The sequence below is a fragment of the Miscanthus floridulus genome, chromosome 14 (genome assembly GCF_019320115.1).
Source record: "Miscanthus floridulus cultivar M001 chromosome 14, ASM1932011v1, whole genome shotgun sequence".
Lineage (NCBI taxonomy): Eukaryota > Viridiplantae > Streptophyta > Magnoliopsida > Poales > Poaceae > Miscanthus > Miscanthus floridulus.
In genome coordinates this window covers 29,712,957-29,731,571 of record NC_089593.1, presented here as the reverse complement: position 1 = coordinate 29,731,571, position 18,615 = coordinate 29,712,957, and the positions used below count along the sequence as shown (strand labels likewise).

General features: G+C 45.6%; 2 protein-coding genes across 2 annotated transcripts; one reads left to right on the top strand and one right to left on the bottom strand.

Moving 5' to 3' along the window:
- Nucleotides 1-6,332: 6,332 nt before the first annotated feature.
- Nucleotides 6,333-14,765, top strand: LOC136505746 (peroxidase 43-like). The gene is made up of 5 exons (XM_066500894.1): nucleotides 6,333-6,603; nucleotides 13,495-13,532; nucleotides 13,680-13,865; nucleotides 13,956-14,118; nucleotides 14,221-14,765. The coding sequence occupies exons 1-5, from the start codon at nucleotides 6,402-6,404 to the stop codon at nucleotides 14,643-14,645; spliced, it is 1,014 nt and encodes a 337-aa protein (XP_066356991.1). The 5' UTR covers nucleotides 6,333-6,401; the 3' UTR covers nucleotides 14,646-14,765.
- Nucleotides 14,766-16,878: 2,113 nt separating this feature from the next.
- Nucleotides 16,879-17,904, bottom strand: LOC136502576 (protein RGF1 INDUCIBLE TRANSCRIPTION FACTOR 1-like). The gene is made up of 3 exons (XM_066497831.1): nucleotides 17,716-17,904; nucleotides 17,208-17,447; nucleotides 16,879-17,094 (listed from the first exon to the last, which is right to left on the bottom strand). The coding sequence occupies exons 1-3, from the start codon at nucleotides 17,902-17,904 to the stop codon at nucleotides 16,879-16,881; spliced, it is 645 nt and encodes a 214-aa protein (XP_066353928.1).
- Between the last annotated feature and the right edge of the window lie 711 nt (nucleotides 17,905-18,615).

Sequence of the window (18,615 nt, the reverse complement as noted above, 5' to 3'; positions counted from 1 at the left end):
GGTCGAACAAGAGGCTATGGGGCGGTTCTGTGGCTACAAGCATTCCCAGTAGACAAGGATACCTACAGAAGCCACCAGAGAAAGAAGGATGAGGAGGCAGACCGAATCCGTGTATTGGAGCAATTTGTTAATGAGTCACGACAAGCATTGCTTGAATCACGTGAACGAGAAAAATCTCTTGAGGCAAGAATACAGGAGGAGATCAAGAGGCAAGTGCAGCTAGCAATGAGTCAAATGCAATCGACACCGGGAGTCACCATTAGCCCCGTTGGTCAGATGAAAAGCAGTTGTGCTTCCACGGAGCTGTTAGTTATTCAAGGTGATGCTAGGTTGCGCTTCCCTGTTGATGACATTACCGAGCCTCTAACAACATGTGAGCTGCACATTCCAGATGGTAATAATGCATCAATCATGGTGGCTGTCGGGGTTGTATCTCCAATAGACCGAACGAAGACACCAAGAATCCATGGGTCAGTTATTCAACCTGGATATGCTAGCGTCTCGGTCGATAGAGTGCTCAAAGGTTACATCAATGTTCCTCTTGACATTGAAGGCGGTGATGGGGGAGAAGACACTAGGAGAAGCAGAGAATACATTTATTCAATGGCGCAAACGCTTCATCATCATTCCTGGGGCGCCACCGCTTCCCCTACCTCACCCTAGGTACGAATGATAGTGAATGAAATATTATTTTTCCATTAATTTTATATTGGATTCAAAAATAATTGACCACAACTTGTTTTTGTAGCAGGGTCTCCCCCCAGCCTAGCCCAATCATTCATTCCCCATCTCATCACAGCGTCGCGGGGGGCGAGACGACTTCATCCCCACAGCGATCTCCAACTCCTACACCGGCCCCATCGCCTCCACAACGATCTCCAACTCCTACACTGGCCCCACCACCTCCACAACGATCTCCAACGCCTCCATGCCGGACTCCAACACCGGCCTCATCGCCTCCACACCGGTCTCCAACACCGCCCCCACCACCTCCACAGCGACACACTACAAAGACGTCTAAGGTCCCGGTGGCAAAGAAGACCCCAAAAAAGAGTTATTTCTCAAGAAATACTTCCTAAAAAGACTGATGAGCAAATAGCAGCTGAAGAAGGCAAAAAAGTGAAAGATTTTTTTATAGATATCCAAAAGCAGAGACAAGCGAAGCTTAAGGAGAAGTCGTACTTTTACATACCACGAGATCAGCTGAGGCAGAAGGTCGAAGTTCACAAGAAAAAAATGCTTCAAGTTCGTAAGCCACCGCCACTATCAGACTATGACCGCTCCCTTGTGAAGTCACATGATGCACATAAGAAAAGGAAAAGAGCATCAGGGAAGGATGTCCCACAGCTCGGACAATAGAAGCAACCAATGCAAAATCTTGTTGTTGCTAATGAATATGGTTCCAACATAGAAGTCTATCGACCAGACAACTCTGGAGAAGTGTCGGTTCAAGACCTTAATGATTTTTTTGAACAAACTGGTTTAACCTTGGATCAAGTGACGGGCAAAGCTCCAATCCAGAACCTGGAAGTTGATACCTGGAAGACTTATAAATTTGGCAAAAGTCTGTACAACCCTGCGGCTCTGAATGAATTGGGTACGCAAATGTACTTGCTCAACAAGTGATACATGCAGGCGTGTGGTAGGGGTGAGCAGTGGATCTTTGTCAGATTTAGAGACCATCATTACTTCCGTGGAGATGACATCTTACATATTAGTTTCGAAGAATTGCATCAACTATTTCACTTGGACGCTCTGGACAAATCAATCATTAGCTCCTTTTGTTTGTAAGTGATTCTTACTTTTATTTAATAAACTCACTTCCATGCGTACGTGTATATAATTATCCTCACATGTAACTTATATTTATATACAGATTCCAGATGTCAGAGCTCCAAAGAATACAAGACACCAGTATTGGCTTCATTGATCCTTATGTCGTATTCAAAACCGATATTATTGTCAAGGACCACTGGGTATTTGAAGCACAAACGAATATCATGAAGTTCTTCGTGAAGCAGCACGACAAGACAACAATACTTTTCCCGTACAACTTTGAGCAAGTGTTAATAATAATGTAGTCTATACATTTTATGTAATATCAATACAACTTATATGCATGTACGTGTGTGTATAAACCAATGCAGGTTTCACTGGATACTCATTGTCATTGAGTTAAACTCAAGTCAGTTAGTAATCTTGGACTCATTGAGAAAAGAGCGAGCACAATACCAAGATATGATAGACATTATCCAGGGGTAATTTCGATCTCTCGCGCACAACTATTATTGAATAGACTTTGCCATAATTTATTAACGATCGTACATTATTGGTCGCACAGGGTTTGGAAAGAGTTTATTCGGCAACACCGCAAAGATTGCAAGGCACCACTTAATGTAGTTGAAATACCAGTAAGTAGTACTATATATACTTCCCCACATGTTTAATTACTATATCGTACTTCAATTTACGTGTGAGATGATGAGAATAATCTTCTTCTCGTACAGTGGTGTTTGCGGCAGGAACCAGGTAATAACTTGTGTGGATACTACGTTTGTGAATTTATCACTGCATACATAAGAAGAACTCCTGAAGATGTCCTCAGAGTACGTATATATCAATTTTTTATTTATTTTTAAATGAATATATATATATATATGTATTAATACTTTTCCTTTTATTTCAAATGCAAGACTGAATGGTTGAAACGAAGGGTCATACAAAAAGACCATCTGAAAGCAGTTCAAGAGTCAATAGCAGGATATCTTCTAGAAAAAGTGCTAAATCCCAATGGCGAGTTCTACTTTGATCTAAGGAACCAATGATGTAAATTAAATGTTTATTGATATCGTTATTTTCGAGAACAAGATTATGAAAGTGTTGTATATATACATATATATCTATAATATATATAGTTTCATACTTTATTCGAATATAATAATGCTCGAGATGAGAATTAGATGTAATTATATGCATGCGTGTATTTATATTAGCAGCGTAGAATACGTACATAAAAACATATTATATATTAAACAAATATGTGTAAATGAACTGAAAACAAATTAAACAAAAAAAAAGAAAAAGAAAAGGAACCTTTAGTCCCGATTGAGGTTACCAACCGGGACTAAAGGGTGCGGCCAGGTTTGCTCGGTTGGAGGACCTTTAGTCCCGGTTGGTAACACCAACCGGGACTAAAGGTCCCTCTTTAGTCCCGGCTCGATGACCCGGGACTGAAGGTTCCACCTTTAATCCCGGGATCGTTGTCCCGGCGCGGTAACCGGGACTAAAGGCCGTTACCGCCCGGGACAACAAGTCCATTCTGTAGTAGTGTATATATGAGACGTACAGGCAGCCTAGAGGGCTTAAGCCGATACAATTATATTTGAGTACTCATTATATTTTACACGTTCAAGAAGTGAAAGGAGGGATCCATAATCAAAATTCAAGTATCAAGATGGTCCTGGGCTTGGATTGCTTTGGTTTTATGGCGAGGAAGGCGCCGGAGTCATCTAAGCAACAAGAAGCTGAAGATGCGAGGAAAAAGAAGGACGCGACAGAAGAAGCAGCATCCCGGGAGGCCAGTGAGAATAAGGGTGAGAAGGCTGTAGAGAAGAACAAGAAGGGGAGAGGAACAGGGCACCCCCTTGTGGTGCCTCACTTCCCTCACCGTGTTCCTCTCCCCTTGATCTAGGTAATCTGAATTCAGTTTTCTTCTTTCTAGTGTTCTTGCTGAAGGCAAGTAGGAAATTAGAGAGGAAATACTACGTGGTTGGATTCAGAGGACTTATGTAGTGGTTTCTAAAATTACAAACATTAGTAGTAAGGGTAACAGAAGTAGCATGCTGAATTAACAGAATGTTTGTGACATGTGAGGCCATCTTGTGCCTGAAGCCCTGAAAATAACTTGCTTATAGAGATGTTGAATTGTCTAGTATCTAGGTACATAGTAGTTCATGTATCTCGGTTTTCTCCCAGTTTCTCTGAATCGATGGATTACTGACCAGTTAAAATTTGAAAAATGGGATTTGCTAATGTTCAGGCGCCTTTCAGGCGACTATTCACAGCCGTCGGATCTTCATCGTGTGGCTGGGGTAGCTGGCGCACTATTCTTCTTCCTTGCGTCCGTGCCAGCCACCGCCCACCCCCACCGCCCCGCCCGTGGCGTGGTAGGGTCTTGCCGCGTGGCCACTGAGCTCTGGCGAGACCCTACCGCACCCGTGGCTGCCGCCTTCTTCCCCTCCCGCCTCTATCTTCTCCAACTCCGGCGAGCACTGCCGCGTCACCCCCGCCCGACCTGGCCCGGCCGCCTCCACCGCCGCTAGGACCCGAAGCCGCCCGCCCCTGTCCCCACCGCCTGGCCGGCTTGCCTCCCCTCAGAACCCCTTCTATGTCTGCCGGATTTGGAGAGGAAAGAGGGGGAGAGGCTGGAAAGGGAGGCCGCCACTGCCGCCGCCGGCGTCTTCATCTCCGGTGTGGTGTGGGCGCGGGGTGGCGGGGGTAGCATGGACGCGGTCAGGCGCATGGGCACGGGCGCAGGGGGGCGGCGCGGGCGTGGGAGCAGGTCGCGTGAAGAGATTTCAGGCACATGGAGTGTAGAGGAAACGTGTTGAAAAATATTCAACGTTCACAACAGTGCAAACCTTGATGTACGTGACCACCGTAATGGCAGACAACTCTTAGACCTTTCATTATACCGTGGTGTAAGTACGCAGTTATTGTGTATGTATGTACCATGCATGCCTCGGGTTTTCTGAGTTTATTATCGGAAGCTGTAGGTATGCAAAGAATTTCCACGTACGACTTCATACATACTTGTCACTGAAATCTGTATGGTACAAGTACATGTGTAGTGCTATTCGAAATTACTCACACATGGTCCAAGCTTCTCTGTTGATGAATCAAAGAATAGTACATACACGGACATATCGCCTGGCGCTCAGGAGGGATGTGTAATTAGGAAGGTCTGATTATTTAGAGTTAGAGCAATGGGTACGTAGAACAATCCTTCTTGGACCATTTGGGAATTTATTGTCCTCTAGCAACAGATTATGGGCGTGCAACTTTGCCTAATACTGTAAGCAAAGTGAGGATTTCAATCACTAAACTTTCCTAGATCCTCATCTAGCACCACAAACTCTCAAAGTGAGGATTTCAATCACTAAACTTTTGAAGTGGTCCGCAATTGTGATCCTGATTTCTCATCACTAAAAAAAATGATCCTGATTCTCACATCTCGCGTGGAGGGAAACCACTTCAAACCCTTTGAGAGGTTATGGACTTGGTAGATCCTATATGGGTCCGAATGTATCCTGACATTAAAATTCTCATAGCTATGAGCAATCAAGCATAATTGGGATGAGAAGCTAACACGTGAGGGGAGATCCTAAGGGTTGATTATTATACAACTTGCATGGATGCGAAAAAAGCAAATGTGTGAGTTCAAACGTACGACTATGGAGGTTGCTTCAGGCCGTGCAAAAGAAAAAAGAGAACTGACAGTGGAATTGCTAGAATTTGGAGATATTTTGCGATATCAAACAGAGCATAGAAGGAGAGACGTCATGGTCAACAACTTGAAGAGAAAGAGCATAGGAGAGACGTCATGGTCAACAACTTGAAGAGAAAAGGAAGAGAAAGGTACATAATAAAGAGTCCATCGTGTATGGTTGGATGCATGGTTTCAGGGAAGAGAAGACTACTGAAGAGAGGTTACCGTCACACCAAGCAGTCACCAACACACATGTGGTCAAAGTAGGAACCGTAACTAACATGGGTGAAATGGTCTATTATTTTTTTTATAAGAATACAAGGTAACCGATTACCTTTTTCAGGGGGAAAAAAACGAAAACTGTCTGTTTTTCTGAGGAAAAGTGGCAGTGTCTTGTTTCGAAAAGTTCCTTGTACATATCAGCTAATGGAGCAGAAGCTTTACATCAGGCTGAGACTGATCCTCTTTGGTCTCTTGCTACCATTTGCACATTGAGATCTCCGGCGGACAAAGCTGCACTGGCAGACGGTGGCGTTGGTTTGCAGTCACGGGAGTAAAAAACGGCTGGAGAAACCAGACCAGCCGCCACCGCGTCAGTAGATAATGATAACACGCGCCCGTGGGTTTTACTGTCCCCCAAAACGTTCAGCATCGTGGTGGCAAAGAAGGGGGAAAATTGTACACAAATGGCAATCTGTACTGTTTCCAAAAACCTAGAGCATCCGTGGGTACCTTTATTTGCACAAAGGCAGCGAGCACAAGTCAGTGGACTGAAACCATATGTTTGTACATATTCCTCAAGACAAGTTCCACAGCTTGCCATGCCGTCCATTCACCGAGACTCGATCCGGCCTCGGCCAGCAGGTTGCCATTGGTTTCCTTTCCTAGCTAGCTCATCTTCTTGGAGCTATCAATGGCCAGCAGCCGCGGCGGCATGGTGTCCCGAGCCGGCGCGGCGGCGGCGGCGGCGGCGTTCTTGCTGTTGCTTGTTGGAGTTGGAGTTGGCAGTGCCCAGCTCCAGGTGGGCTTCTACTCCGACTCCTGCCCGGACGCCGAGGACACGGTCACCGCCGCCGTCCAGGACGCCGCCGCCAACGACCCCACCATCCTCCCCGTGTTAGATTGATCTCCTGACCAATAAGCCCAACGGCCTATTGGGCCTTGGTCTCGCGCCCTGATCGGGGGCGCCCAACCCTACATGGTTGGTGGGCCCCCGTCGCACTGCGCTATATAAAGAGGTGGGGGCCGGCGGCTCAAAGTACGAGGTTCGCCGTGAGCCGCAAACCCACCGACAAAACCCTAGACCGATCTCGAGAGGGCGCGCAGCCAGCGACGGGAAGCTCCACTGATCCTCGCCGTCGCCACTGCTACGCCCGACCGCACTGCATCGACGTCCGTGCAACCTCTACTCCACCCGTCGCTGCCCGTGTGCTGCCTCCATCACCGAACCCGCGATGGCTGGCACAACCGCGACATCATCTGGAGGCTCAGGTTCATCACCAGTCCTCTCTCCCCTATCTCCCTCTCGGTGTAGTGTTCTAGGTCTAAATGTGCATGTGTTTCATGGATCTATGAGTTCATCCGCCTAGATCTACTCTAGTCGATCCAAAGAAAGTCAACAATGGTACCAGAGCCTACTGGCACGTAGATCTAGAACGGGTACCGATTAGAAAAGGAAAAGTTGATTAGATCCAGTGTGGATCTAAGCTGAAAAGAGGTCACCTGACGTTCGGTTGAACCCTAACTCGATCCGTCGGATCTGAGAAAAGAAGAAGGGCTCGGTTTTCATGCAAAGAACGAACCCTAAAACCCGAAGGTGATTCGGGGAAAAGAAAACAGTGGCCGTCTCAACCCTAACCCTAACCCTAATCGTCAAATCGGGCTAAAATCCGAACAAATGAATCAAAGAAAGGGGAAGAGGGTGGCTCGGTCACCTCGCCGTCGAGCACGCCGACGCGCGGGGGAAAAGAAAAGGATAGGAACCGATTTCAAATCGGAAAACCAAACCCTAACCCTAAAAAGGAAGTCTACCTGGGCTTCTACCCACCGCCGGCAGCATCGCCACCGCGCGGATAGGAGACCGCGGCGTCGCTCCCGAACGGCGCGCGGGACAGGGCCGAGATCCGCACTGCACCTCGCCAAGCGGTCACGGCAACAGGGCACCACCCTGTGGCCCCTCGACGGCGGCGTGCTCAGCCTCGGGTGAGCACGCACGCCGGCGAGAGGGCGCTGGACGGTGCCGCCCTTCTTCTCCCTCGGCCACTGAGGACGGATGCTGCTGCGGGTCTCTCAGAGCTGCGCTGCGGGGTGAGAGAGAAGGAGAGGAAGTGAAATGAACCTAGGGTTCAGGGAGAGGGGCTGGCCGGGCGGTTTTGTTCGGGCGAAACGGCCGGGCAGCCGTCGGATGGAGATGGACGGCCACGGGCGACTGGGCCAGCGCCGCAGCCCAGGCGGGATAGGGCACAAGGCCGAAATCCCGGCCCAGGCCCAGGTTGCGGCCTGGGCGCGGGGGAGAGAGCGCGCGCGGCTGGGCGCGGGGGTGCGCTGAGCGCGCGGATGGGCCGCGGCTGTTGGGCCGGTTTGCGCTGGCGCGCGCGCGCGCGTGGGCAGGCCGTGGGCCGCGCGTGTGCTGGCTGGGCCGAAATGGTCAAATTGAACAGAAAAGTCACAGTTTTGTTTTTCTTATTTTCCAGAAAACAGTTTGATCAATTTGAATTGATTTTTTATGATAATTTTCTGTACAAAATTTATCCAACGATATTTTTTGTTCAGTAAATAGTAAATTTGCTTCTGGAAAATAGGAAAAAGATTATTAAATGTTAAAGTTTCCGCTGCGTATTTAAAGATGTAATTTTCGTTATTAAATTCGAACCAACGGGAGAATTTAATTTTGAAAATGGATATGTTTTAAATTGATTATAATATTGTTGTTATTCTGACCAACGTTGATTAATGGCAATATTATAATATTTTTGTTATACATTAATTCTATTTCTGCCCAACGGTGATGTAGAATTAGTGTAGAAAATAATTGTATGTTTTAATTTTGACCAACGTTAAACTAAGGCATGCAATTATTGTTGTTATTTCTGTTCTCACCCTATTTGAATTATGTTTTCAGGAGGATACAACTTGATGAGTTGTATCAAAGAAATCCCCACTCTAAAAGGTGATAACTATATTGAGTGGAAGAAAAAGATAGACCTGGCCTTTATCCTCGCTGAGGTGGACTGGGTTGTCACCACACCGTGCCCTAAAGAACCTGAGGCACCGGTGAGGGAGACAGATGAGACTGATGCTGCATGGCAGAATAGAGAGCGGGATTTTGCTCCCGTAAAGATGTCCTATGACCTTGAGCATAGGAAATGGGTCACTGCCAACAAGAAGTGTCTGGCAGTGATAAAGAACACGATTGAGCCTGCTATTGTGGGCTCAATTCCAGACTGTGACACGGTCACAGAGTACCTAGACAGAATAAAGAGTCAGTTCACTGGCTCTTCAAAGATATATGCAACCCAGCTGATCAAGCAGCTGGTGACAGAAAGGTACTCTGGTGGCGGCAGTGGCATTAGAGAGCACATACTGAGAATGAGCAATCTGGCATCTAAGCTCAAACCAATGGATTTGGCACTCAAGGATGAGTTCCTTATTCATTTGATTTTTGCTTCTTTGCCCAAAGAATTTGACACATTTGTTGTTAATTACAACATACAGCCTGAAAAATGGGATTTAGAAAAGCTCATTGCCATGTGTGTGCAGGAGGAGGAAAGAATAAAAGTTTCACAAGGTGGTTCTGTCAACTACCTAAAAGATAAGAAAAAGAACTATAATAACAGCTCTTCCTCCAAATCATCTGGAAAAGGTCCCATGCAACAGTCTCAGAACCAGCAATTCCCAGTGGCTAAAGACCAGTGTCTCCACTGCAAGAAGACAGGGCATTATAAAAAGAATTGTCCTGATTTCTTAAAGATGATTATGAAGAATAAAGGTGAGAACATTATTACGTTCGTAAATGAATCCTTGTATGTAAAGTTTTCAAAATCTACTTGGTGGATTGATTCAGGTGCAACTATTCATGTTGCTAATTCATTACAGGGATTCCGTTCGATGAGAACTTTGCAAAGAAGCGAAAGTTTCATTAAAGTAGCAAATGGAGAATAAGCAGATGTTGAGGCCGTTGGTGATCTTCCGTTAGAGCTTGCTGATGGCTTCATAATTATTCTTAGAGATGTTCTTTATGTACCTTCTTTGCAAAGAAATTTGATTAGTGTTTCAAAGTTGGACCATGATGATTATGATTGCCATTTTGGAAATGGCAAATGTCAGATATTGTTTAATAATAAATGTATTGGTCTTGCCTTCCGACAAGACGAGCTTTATTTGTTATCACTTCGTGAAAATGTTAATTCCGTATGTGATGTGAATGAAAATGTATCCTCATCGAACAATGGAAACAGAAAACGAAAGAGAGCTCAAGATGCGTTGTCGAAATTATGGCACTGTCGTTTAGGCCATATTTTGAGGGGGAGAATAGAAAGACTAGTTAAGAATGATATTCTTCCTCCATTAGAGCTCTCAGAGTTAGAACAATGTAGAGATTGCATAAAAGGAAAGTATGTAAAGAAAATTAAGAAAAATGCCAAACGAAGCGCAGGAATTCTACAGATTATTCACACAGACATATGTGGTCCTTTTCCTGTGAAAAGTGTGGATGGTTATGATTCATTCATAACATTCACAGACGATTACTCTCGTTTTGGCTACATTTATCCAATTAAAGAAAGAACAGAAGCGTTGGATAAATTTAAAATTTTTAAAGCAGAAGTTGAAAATCAGCATGATTTAAAGATTAAGATAGTCAGGTCTGACCGTGGAGGAGAGTACTACGGTCGGCATACCCCATATGGACAAGTTCCTGGACCTTTTGCAAGGTTCTTACAGGAGAATGGTATAGTCGCCCAGTATTCAACACCGGGCGAACCTCAGCAGAATGGAGTAGCTGAAAGGCGTAACCGTACCCTGATGGATATGGTGCGTAATATGATAAGTTACTCCACTTTACCCATGAGTCTGTGGATGGAGGCGTTAAAAACCGCCATTCATATTCTCAATAGAGTACCAAGTAAGTCGGTGCCCAAAACACCGTATGAGTTGTGGACAGGAAGAGTACCCTCACTTAACCACTTGCGTGTGTGGGGGAGCCCTGCTGAGGCTAAAGTTTTTAACCCAAACATTGGGAAGCTAGATCCCAAAACGGTGAGTTGCCATTTCATTGGCTACCCAGAAAAGTCAAAAGGTTTTCGTTTCTATTGTCCTAACAGACATACGAAGTTTGTGGAAACGAGACACGCTGTCTTCCTAGAGGATGAAATGACTAGGGGGAGCATGGTAGCTCAAGAAATTGACCTTGAAGAGAAGCGGGTGTATGCACCCACTCCGATCATTCATGAGCCATTTTTCTCACTACCTACTATTGCTGCACCAACAGGACAAGACACTGTGGTGCCAGCACCTGTTGTTATCCCGCCTGTGGCAACAATGAATGAAGATGAGGAACCTGTGGCTCAGGATCCTATAGAACCTATTGCCACACATGAGGGGGAGCAACAACAGCCTCAAACAGAAAATGTGCCAATTGAGGAGGCCCCTAGAAGGTCTCAAAGAGTTAGAAAATCAGCTATTCCTGTTGATTATGAAGTGTACAACACTGAAGAATTTCAAATGGAGGATGATCCCACCTCATTTGAAGAAGCCATGAAAAGTGACCATTCATCAAAGTGGCTTGAGGCCATGGAAGATGAGATGAGATCAATGAATGCAAATAAAGTTTGGGATTTGGAGATAATTCCTAAAGGAGCCAAAACAGTAGGCTGTAAATGGGTCTATAAAACAAAACTTGACTCTCAAGGGAATATAGAGAGATATAAAGCCCGACTTGTGGCAAAAGGTTTTACACAAAGAGAAGGGATTGATTACAATGAGACCTTTTCTCTAGTCTCATGTAAGGATTCCTTCAGAATCATAATGGCATTAGTGGCACATTACGATTTGGAATTACATCAGATGGATGTAAAGACGGCATTTCTCAACGGAGACTTAGAGGAAAATGTTTACATGGCACAACCGAAAGGTTTTGTCATGGAAGGAAAAGAACGTTTGGGATGCCGCCTAAAGAAATCTATTTATGGATTAAAACAAGCTTCAAGACAGTGGTACTTGAAGTTTGATCAGACAATAAAGAATTTTGGGTTTAAAGATAATGTTGAGGACAATTGTGTCTACGCAAAGTTTAAGAATGGGAAGTTTATCTTCCTTGTCCTGTATGTGGATGATATCTTACTTGCTAGTAGTGATGTCAGTCTACTACTGGAAACAAAGAAGTTTTTGTCCTCAAAATTTGATATGAAAGATCTTGGTGAAGCTTCGTTCGTTCTAGGGATCGAGATTCACCGAGATAGAAGTAAAGGGGTATTAGGACTGTCACAAAAGGCATACATAGAAAAAGTCTTAAAGAAGTTCAGTATGCACAAATGTAGTCCCTCACCTGCTCCTATAGTCAAGGGCGACAGATATGGGGATTTTCAATGCCCCAGGAACCAATATGAGATCGATCAAATGAAAGTGGTTCCATATGCTTCAGCTGTCGGAAGCTTGCAATATGCTCAAGTATGTACGCGCCCTGACTTGGCATTTGTTACCGGGTTACTTGGCAGATTTCAGAGCAATCCTGGAATAGAACACTGGAAATTGGTAAAGAAAGTCTTGCGTTATTTGCAAGGAACGAAAGGCCTCATGATGACGTATAGAAGATCTGATTCACTCAATATAGTGGGATATTCAGATTCTAATTATGCGGGAGATAATAGAAAATCCACGTCTGGATATGTGTTTACTCTCGCAGGGGGAGCTATTTTATGGAAAAGCTCAAAACAAACCGTCACTACATCGTCCACAATGTATGCCGAGTTTGTAGCGTGTTATGAGGCAACGGGGCAGGTGAACTGGCTAAAGAAGTTCATACCCGATTTGAAGGTGGTTGACGACATCAATAGACCACTGAAATTATACTGCGATAATAATCCAGCAGTACAGTATGCTCACAACAATAGGTCAAGTGGTGCTGCCAAACACATTGACATAAAGTATTATGTTGTGAAAGATAAAGTCCGGGATCAGATGATAAGTCTTGAGCATATAAGTACCGAAAAGATGCTCGCGGATCCGCTTACAAAAGGCTTACCACCCAACGTGTTCAGAGAACATGTAGCCGGCATGGGTTTAAGGGAAAGCCTATGATTCCTGGACTATAAAGGGCCCAAAAGTTAAAGTAACTATTTCAGATCAGAGACGTGCATTGTAGCTGTTAAATCTATCGGCGATTGACCGTGACGATGAGACATGCTCTATGCATCATCTGTGAAGAAATGAGTAAGGATAAAAGGATTGAAGTTTTAAAGTTTAAAGATAAAAGTAATAGTGAGATCAAGGGGGAGAATGTTAGATTGATCTCCTGACCAATAAGCCCAACGGCCTATTGGGCCTTGGTCTCGCGCCCTGATCGGGGGCGCCCAACCCTACATGGTTGGTGGGCCCCCGTCGCACTGTGCTATATAAAGAGGTGGGGGCCGGCGGCTCAAAGTACGAGGTTCGCCGTGAGCCGCAAACCCACCGACAAAACCCTAGACCGATCTCGAGAGGGCACGCAGCCAGCGACGGGAAGCTCCACTGATCCTCGCCGTCGCCACTGCTACGCCCGACCGCACTGCATCGACGTCCGTGCAACATCTACTCCACCCGTCGCTGCCCGTGTGCTGCCTCCATCACCGAACCCGCGATGGCTGGCACAACCGCGACATCATCTGGAGGCTCAGGTTCATCACCAGTCCTCTCTCCCCTATCTCCCTCTCGATGTAGTGTTCTAGGTCTAAATATACATGTGTTTCATGAATCTATGAGTTCATCCGCCTAGATCTACCCTAGTCGATCCAAAGAAAGTCAACACCCCGCGCTCCTCCGCCTCCAGTTCCACGACTGCTTCGTCAAGGTATGATACGACGTGTGTATGCGTCCTTGTGTCCAGCAAGTCCGGCCGATTACTGCTGCTAGCCTGCTAGCTTTTACGGACATACCTGTGTAATGTGCGTGTTCGCTTCGCCGGCGGGCGGCGTCCGGCGTCCGGCAATATATGCAGGGGTGCGACGCGTCGGTGCTGATCCGGAGCGCGAGCAACGACGCCGAGGTGGACAACGCCAAGAACCAGGGCCTGCGCGGACAGGACGTGGTGGACGCCGCCAAGGCGCAGCTCGAGGACCAGTGCCCCAGCGTCGTCTCCTGCGCCGACATCATCGCGCTCGCCGCGCGCGACGCCGTCGCCATGGTAACATCCAACCGGATATTATACTACCTAGGTAGATGATGGGAGAGTACCTGACGCGCTGGAAATTGGAATGCATCCCATGCCAACCAGACGGGCGGGCCGTCGTTCGACGTGCCCACGGGGAGGCGCGACGGGCTGACCTCCAACCTCCGCGACGCCGACGTGCTGCCGGACGCCGCCGACTCCATCAGCGTGCTCCGCTCACGGTTCGCCGCCAGCGGCCTCGACGACCGCGACCTCGTCCTCCTCACAGGTAGGTACCTTCAGTCCTTCACCTTAACGTGCATGGACATGGACGCCGCCAGCCGCCTATCACTGACACTTCACTGGTGCAAACGTACGAGACCGGCCGCAGCGGCGCACACGGTGGGCACGACGGCGTGCTTCTTCGTGAAGGACCGGCTGTACAGCTACCCGCTGCCGGGCGGCGGGCGGGGCGCGGACCCGTCGATCCCGGCGCCGTTCCTGGCGGAGCTCAAGGCCCGGTGCCCGCCGGGCAACTTCAACACGCGCCTGCCGCTGGACCGCGGCAGCGGGACCGACTTCGACGACTCCATCCTCCGGAACATCCGCTCTGGCTTCGCCGTCATCGCCTCCGACGCCGCGCTCCCCAACAGCAACGCCACCCGCGCGCTCGTCGACGCGTACCTGGGCACCTCGGCGCGCAGCTTCGAGCGGGACTTCGCCGCCGCCATGGTCAAGATGGGCAGCATCGGCGCCATCACCGGCGACGACGCCGGCGAGGTCAGAGACGTCTGCTCCGCGTTCAACACCAATTGATCTGTCGTACTCGTACGTCGTCGGTGCGCGGCGTGACATAGAAAGAGAAAGAGAGATGATTTCTGTGTAAATTGAATTTGGTTTCTTGAGTGGATTAATTAGATTTCAAATTAAATTTTTAACCGGAAATTAATTAAATGGATTGATCAAAGAAGAGGACACATGGAGGAATTGTGCGGTGGAATTGATTGACAACTTTTGGATGCAGCGATGCAATGCAAGTACTGCGCGCATGCATATGCATGCATGTGACGATTTATTGCCACGGTTGTCCTAAATAAAAAAGATGATAAGTTCATCAATTCGTCCAGCACCAACTAAACCGCGTCTAGTCGGTAGATTCTGCTCGAGATTAAATACTGGCTGCTGTTTTGTTAGCGATTTTTTCCTAACAATTCGGAAGAGCACTGCCATACATTATAATATATTTTATTACTTATAAGAAGCAAAACAATCCGAGCATAGCATTAGTGTTACATGATTTTCTTTAGTGAATCTAGAAAACCAAAGAAAATTCACACGATGCAAGGATATACCGTAGTGAAATTACCGGACGATAGAGGGTGGAACCTTGTTCTGCTATCTTAAAAAAAGTGTAGTGAAATTTTCTTAGTTGCTCATGGTTCTATAAAGATCTTTTTGAGGGCAGTTATGTAAAGATCTAAGCATTTTCTCTGAATAGAGTTACTCAAGCACGTACTGTATAAATAAAGGTAATTTCGGTGAAAAAGGAAAATTTTATTAGCCCAATCTTGTAGGACTCTTGCTCTAAGGTTCCTCCGAAACAGCTTCGACTTCTCTTTTTCACTGAAAACACTCCAAACGGCCCCTACTAATAAATGTTTGGTAGGGCTTCTCTGTACGAGCCGAAGAGCAGTCATACTAAACGAGGCCTAAGAATCATATGGGAAATATGTTTGCTACACACTATTATAGAAACCGTAATCCCTGTCAACCCATCATCAGAGGTCGTTTGGTAGGGATCCAAATTCTAGGAGAAACATTTTAAATTCAAATTCAAATTCTCTGGAGAAACATTTCAACATCGTATTCTCTGGAGAAACATTTCAACAAAATCACTCGCCGGAACCGTTCGTATGTCTGCCAGGATTCAGAGTAGAGGTAAATGTGGTGGAATATACCGAAATGCCCTTTATATATGATGATATTTTCTTGAGTTATCATAGGGCAAAATAAGCCTTGCTTGGCTTCACCGAGCAGAGCATAGCAGAGCCGCACGGCCAGGTGCTCGGCGCTCGCGGTCGGCTTCGTTGCGGCAGTGCGCAGCTGGGCAGCGTGCTTCACGCGTACGCGCGTGCGCGAGGAGGGGGCAGAGAGGTGGTGGCGGCGCGCGGTCGCCGTCAGCAGAGGGGCCGTCGATGGGGGAGCGGCACAGAGGAGGTCGCCAAGGGAGGGCGCGCGGTCGCCGTCAGGGGAGGAGGCCGTCGGAGCCTCGGGGGAGAGGCACGGAGGAGGCGGCGCATCCTGATGTCCGAGGTGTCGGGAGCTCTCTCGGTGCGATGGCAGTTGTGGTAATTTTTAACGAATGGGCATATCATCAGAATGGACAGCGAATCGGTGCGAAACCACCATGGCCGTTTCGACACTCATTGAAGGAAGGGGGATCGGTGCCGCTTCAATTCTTTGCGCTGGAAACCCGTTTGGAACCGTTTCTACTGATTCTTCGCAGAAATGGATTCGATTCTTCCTTCCAACGCATGTCAGTAATTTTAGACTTGGAAGTAACAGAAGTATCGTTGCCGGTACGTAAGTAAAAGGGGCTTAAGCGTTTCTACGCCTGTTCTGAAGCGAAGGGTGAAATTACTCTCGTTTTTTTAACTTTGTAATTTTACCTATACAATTTCAAAACGAAAAGAGACTTTACCACTACAATGTGAAATGTCTCTAACGGTGTTAACTTTTAGATAAAAGGACTACTTTGCCTATGCATTTTTACTCCTATTTTGTTATTTTGATATTTGTGTTTTACCCCTATTTTCAGATCAACAATTTAGCCATTTTGATCCATAATTATACAATTCAATCCGTGGAAAAATCAACAATTTTTAGAAAAAAAATCGACTAGTAAAATGTTTTTGAAAGGCTCGCAATTTGAAGAAATCAACCCTACTTACAATTGGGGTCTTTCATTCATTCATTTATTGTACCCATGACAAATGTTCTCTCATCTTATTTGCCCCAACATTTAATGGATATTGTCATGAGCTTCACATTAGAAGAACGGCGCACGTTGGGGAATTCCCTTGCGTCTGTGACGAGCAACCCTTTTTGGTGGTGGTTCTTCGTTGTTCTTGTCATTGCAGCTATCTTTGTCACTTGTAGTACTTGAACCAACATCATCGATCCTAGTCACATGATCCTTACCATTGGATTGAGGGCTGTTTTCAACCATAGCTGGCGTACTCATTTCCATATTTAAGCCTCTAAGCTGTAAAAGGTAAGGATTTTATTAGATATATGCGATCCATCAATTATGAAACTTATTTCTTATTTTTGTGCTTTTTAGAAAATAACATGCTTAGATAGTTTGTGATAACTTACATTGCATCCAAGAGAGCAGAAGCGAAATGCATCAAGTAGAGCACGACCGCATGTCTCACAGCTATGTGTTGATGACAAAGGTGCCTTGCAAATGGGGACACTAGAAGCACGCGGTTGTCGGCGCTCATTCAAGAATACGACCCTTGCACTATTGATTACATAAGTTTGCACATCACTAATATCAAGGATGTCTTGAATCTCTGAAACCCTCACAACATCATGGTAGGATGATCGCCTTATCTGAAACAACCAATTATTTGAAACTTAAATACTGCCATCCTTTCATAGATCATATGTGTGTGCTTGCTCAAAGGACCCATGGCCTATGAATTAATATTTTTATACACCCAAATTTAGAACACATTTAATGTAAAGTTTTATAACGTTTCCTAATTGTGAGGTGACATAAGAAGAAACAAAAGAAAAACATCCAAATTGTACAGTTTTGATTGTATGATATATGAAATGTTTTACCTTTCCATTGACTACACAACTACACATTTCTTACCTGGATTACACGATGAGTGGAATGATCACTTGAACGGCAGTAGCTGCAGAAAGCAGCTGGTGTAGCCTCACACTGGGTGCAAAATAGGTTACACTCGTTGCGACTAGCAAGAAGATGGTTTGCACAAGTTGTAAAGAATTGTGTCGCAAGTAATATTTCTAGCCATGAAGGCACTGTCTCCCTTTTCATTGTAAAATCAGTAGTCTATTATGTTCTTTGTGCTAATGTTGGGGCCGTATGTGCAAGGAATGGTTGTACTTATAGGAAAAGAATAGTGAGAAGTGCATGAGTTTTTGCTGTAAATTTGCTGGCACAAATAGGCGTTTTGCATAATTTGTGGTGGTAAGAACTGAAATGCCAGCTATAAATTAAGAGAAACAATATAAAAATAAGAAGTACATGCACTTTTCCTACAAAACAATGGGCGTCATATGATGTTTTGCATAATCTGTGGTGGTATGAACTGAAATGCTAGCTAGAGATTAAGAGAAACAATAAGTGAAAGGAATGGTTGTACTTATAGGAAAAGAATATTGAGAAGTGCATGAGTTTTTTGCTATAAATTTGTTGGCACAAATAGGCGTTTTGCATAATCTATGGTGGTAAGAACTGAAATGCCAGCTAGAAATTTAGAGAAACAATATAATAATAAGAAGTACATGCACTTTTCCTACAAAACAGTGGGCGCAGTATGATGTTTTGCATAATCTGTGGTGGTAAGAACCGAAATGCTAGCTAGAAATTAAGAGAAACAATATAATAATAAGAAGTACATGCACTTTTCCTACAAAACAGCGGCGCAGTACAATGTTTTGTGGTTCTAAGAATTGAACTAATAGTTACAAGTGACATAGAAACAATAATGAGATGTACAATCTCTTTTCCTATAAAACCGTTGTT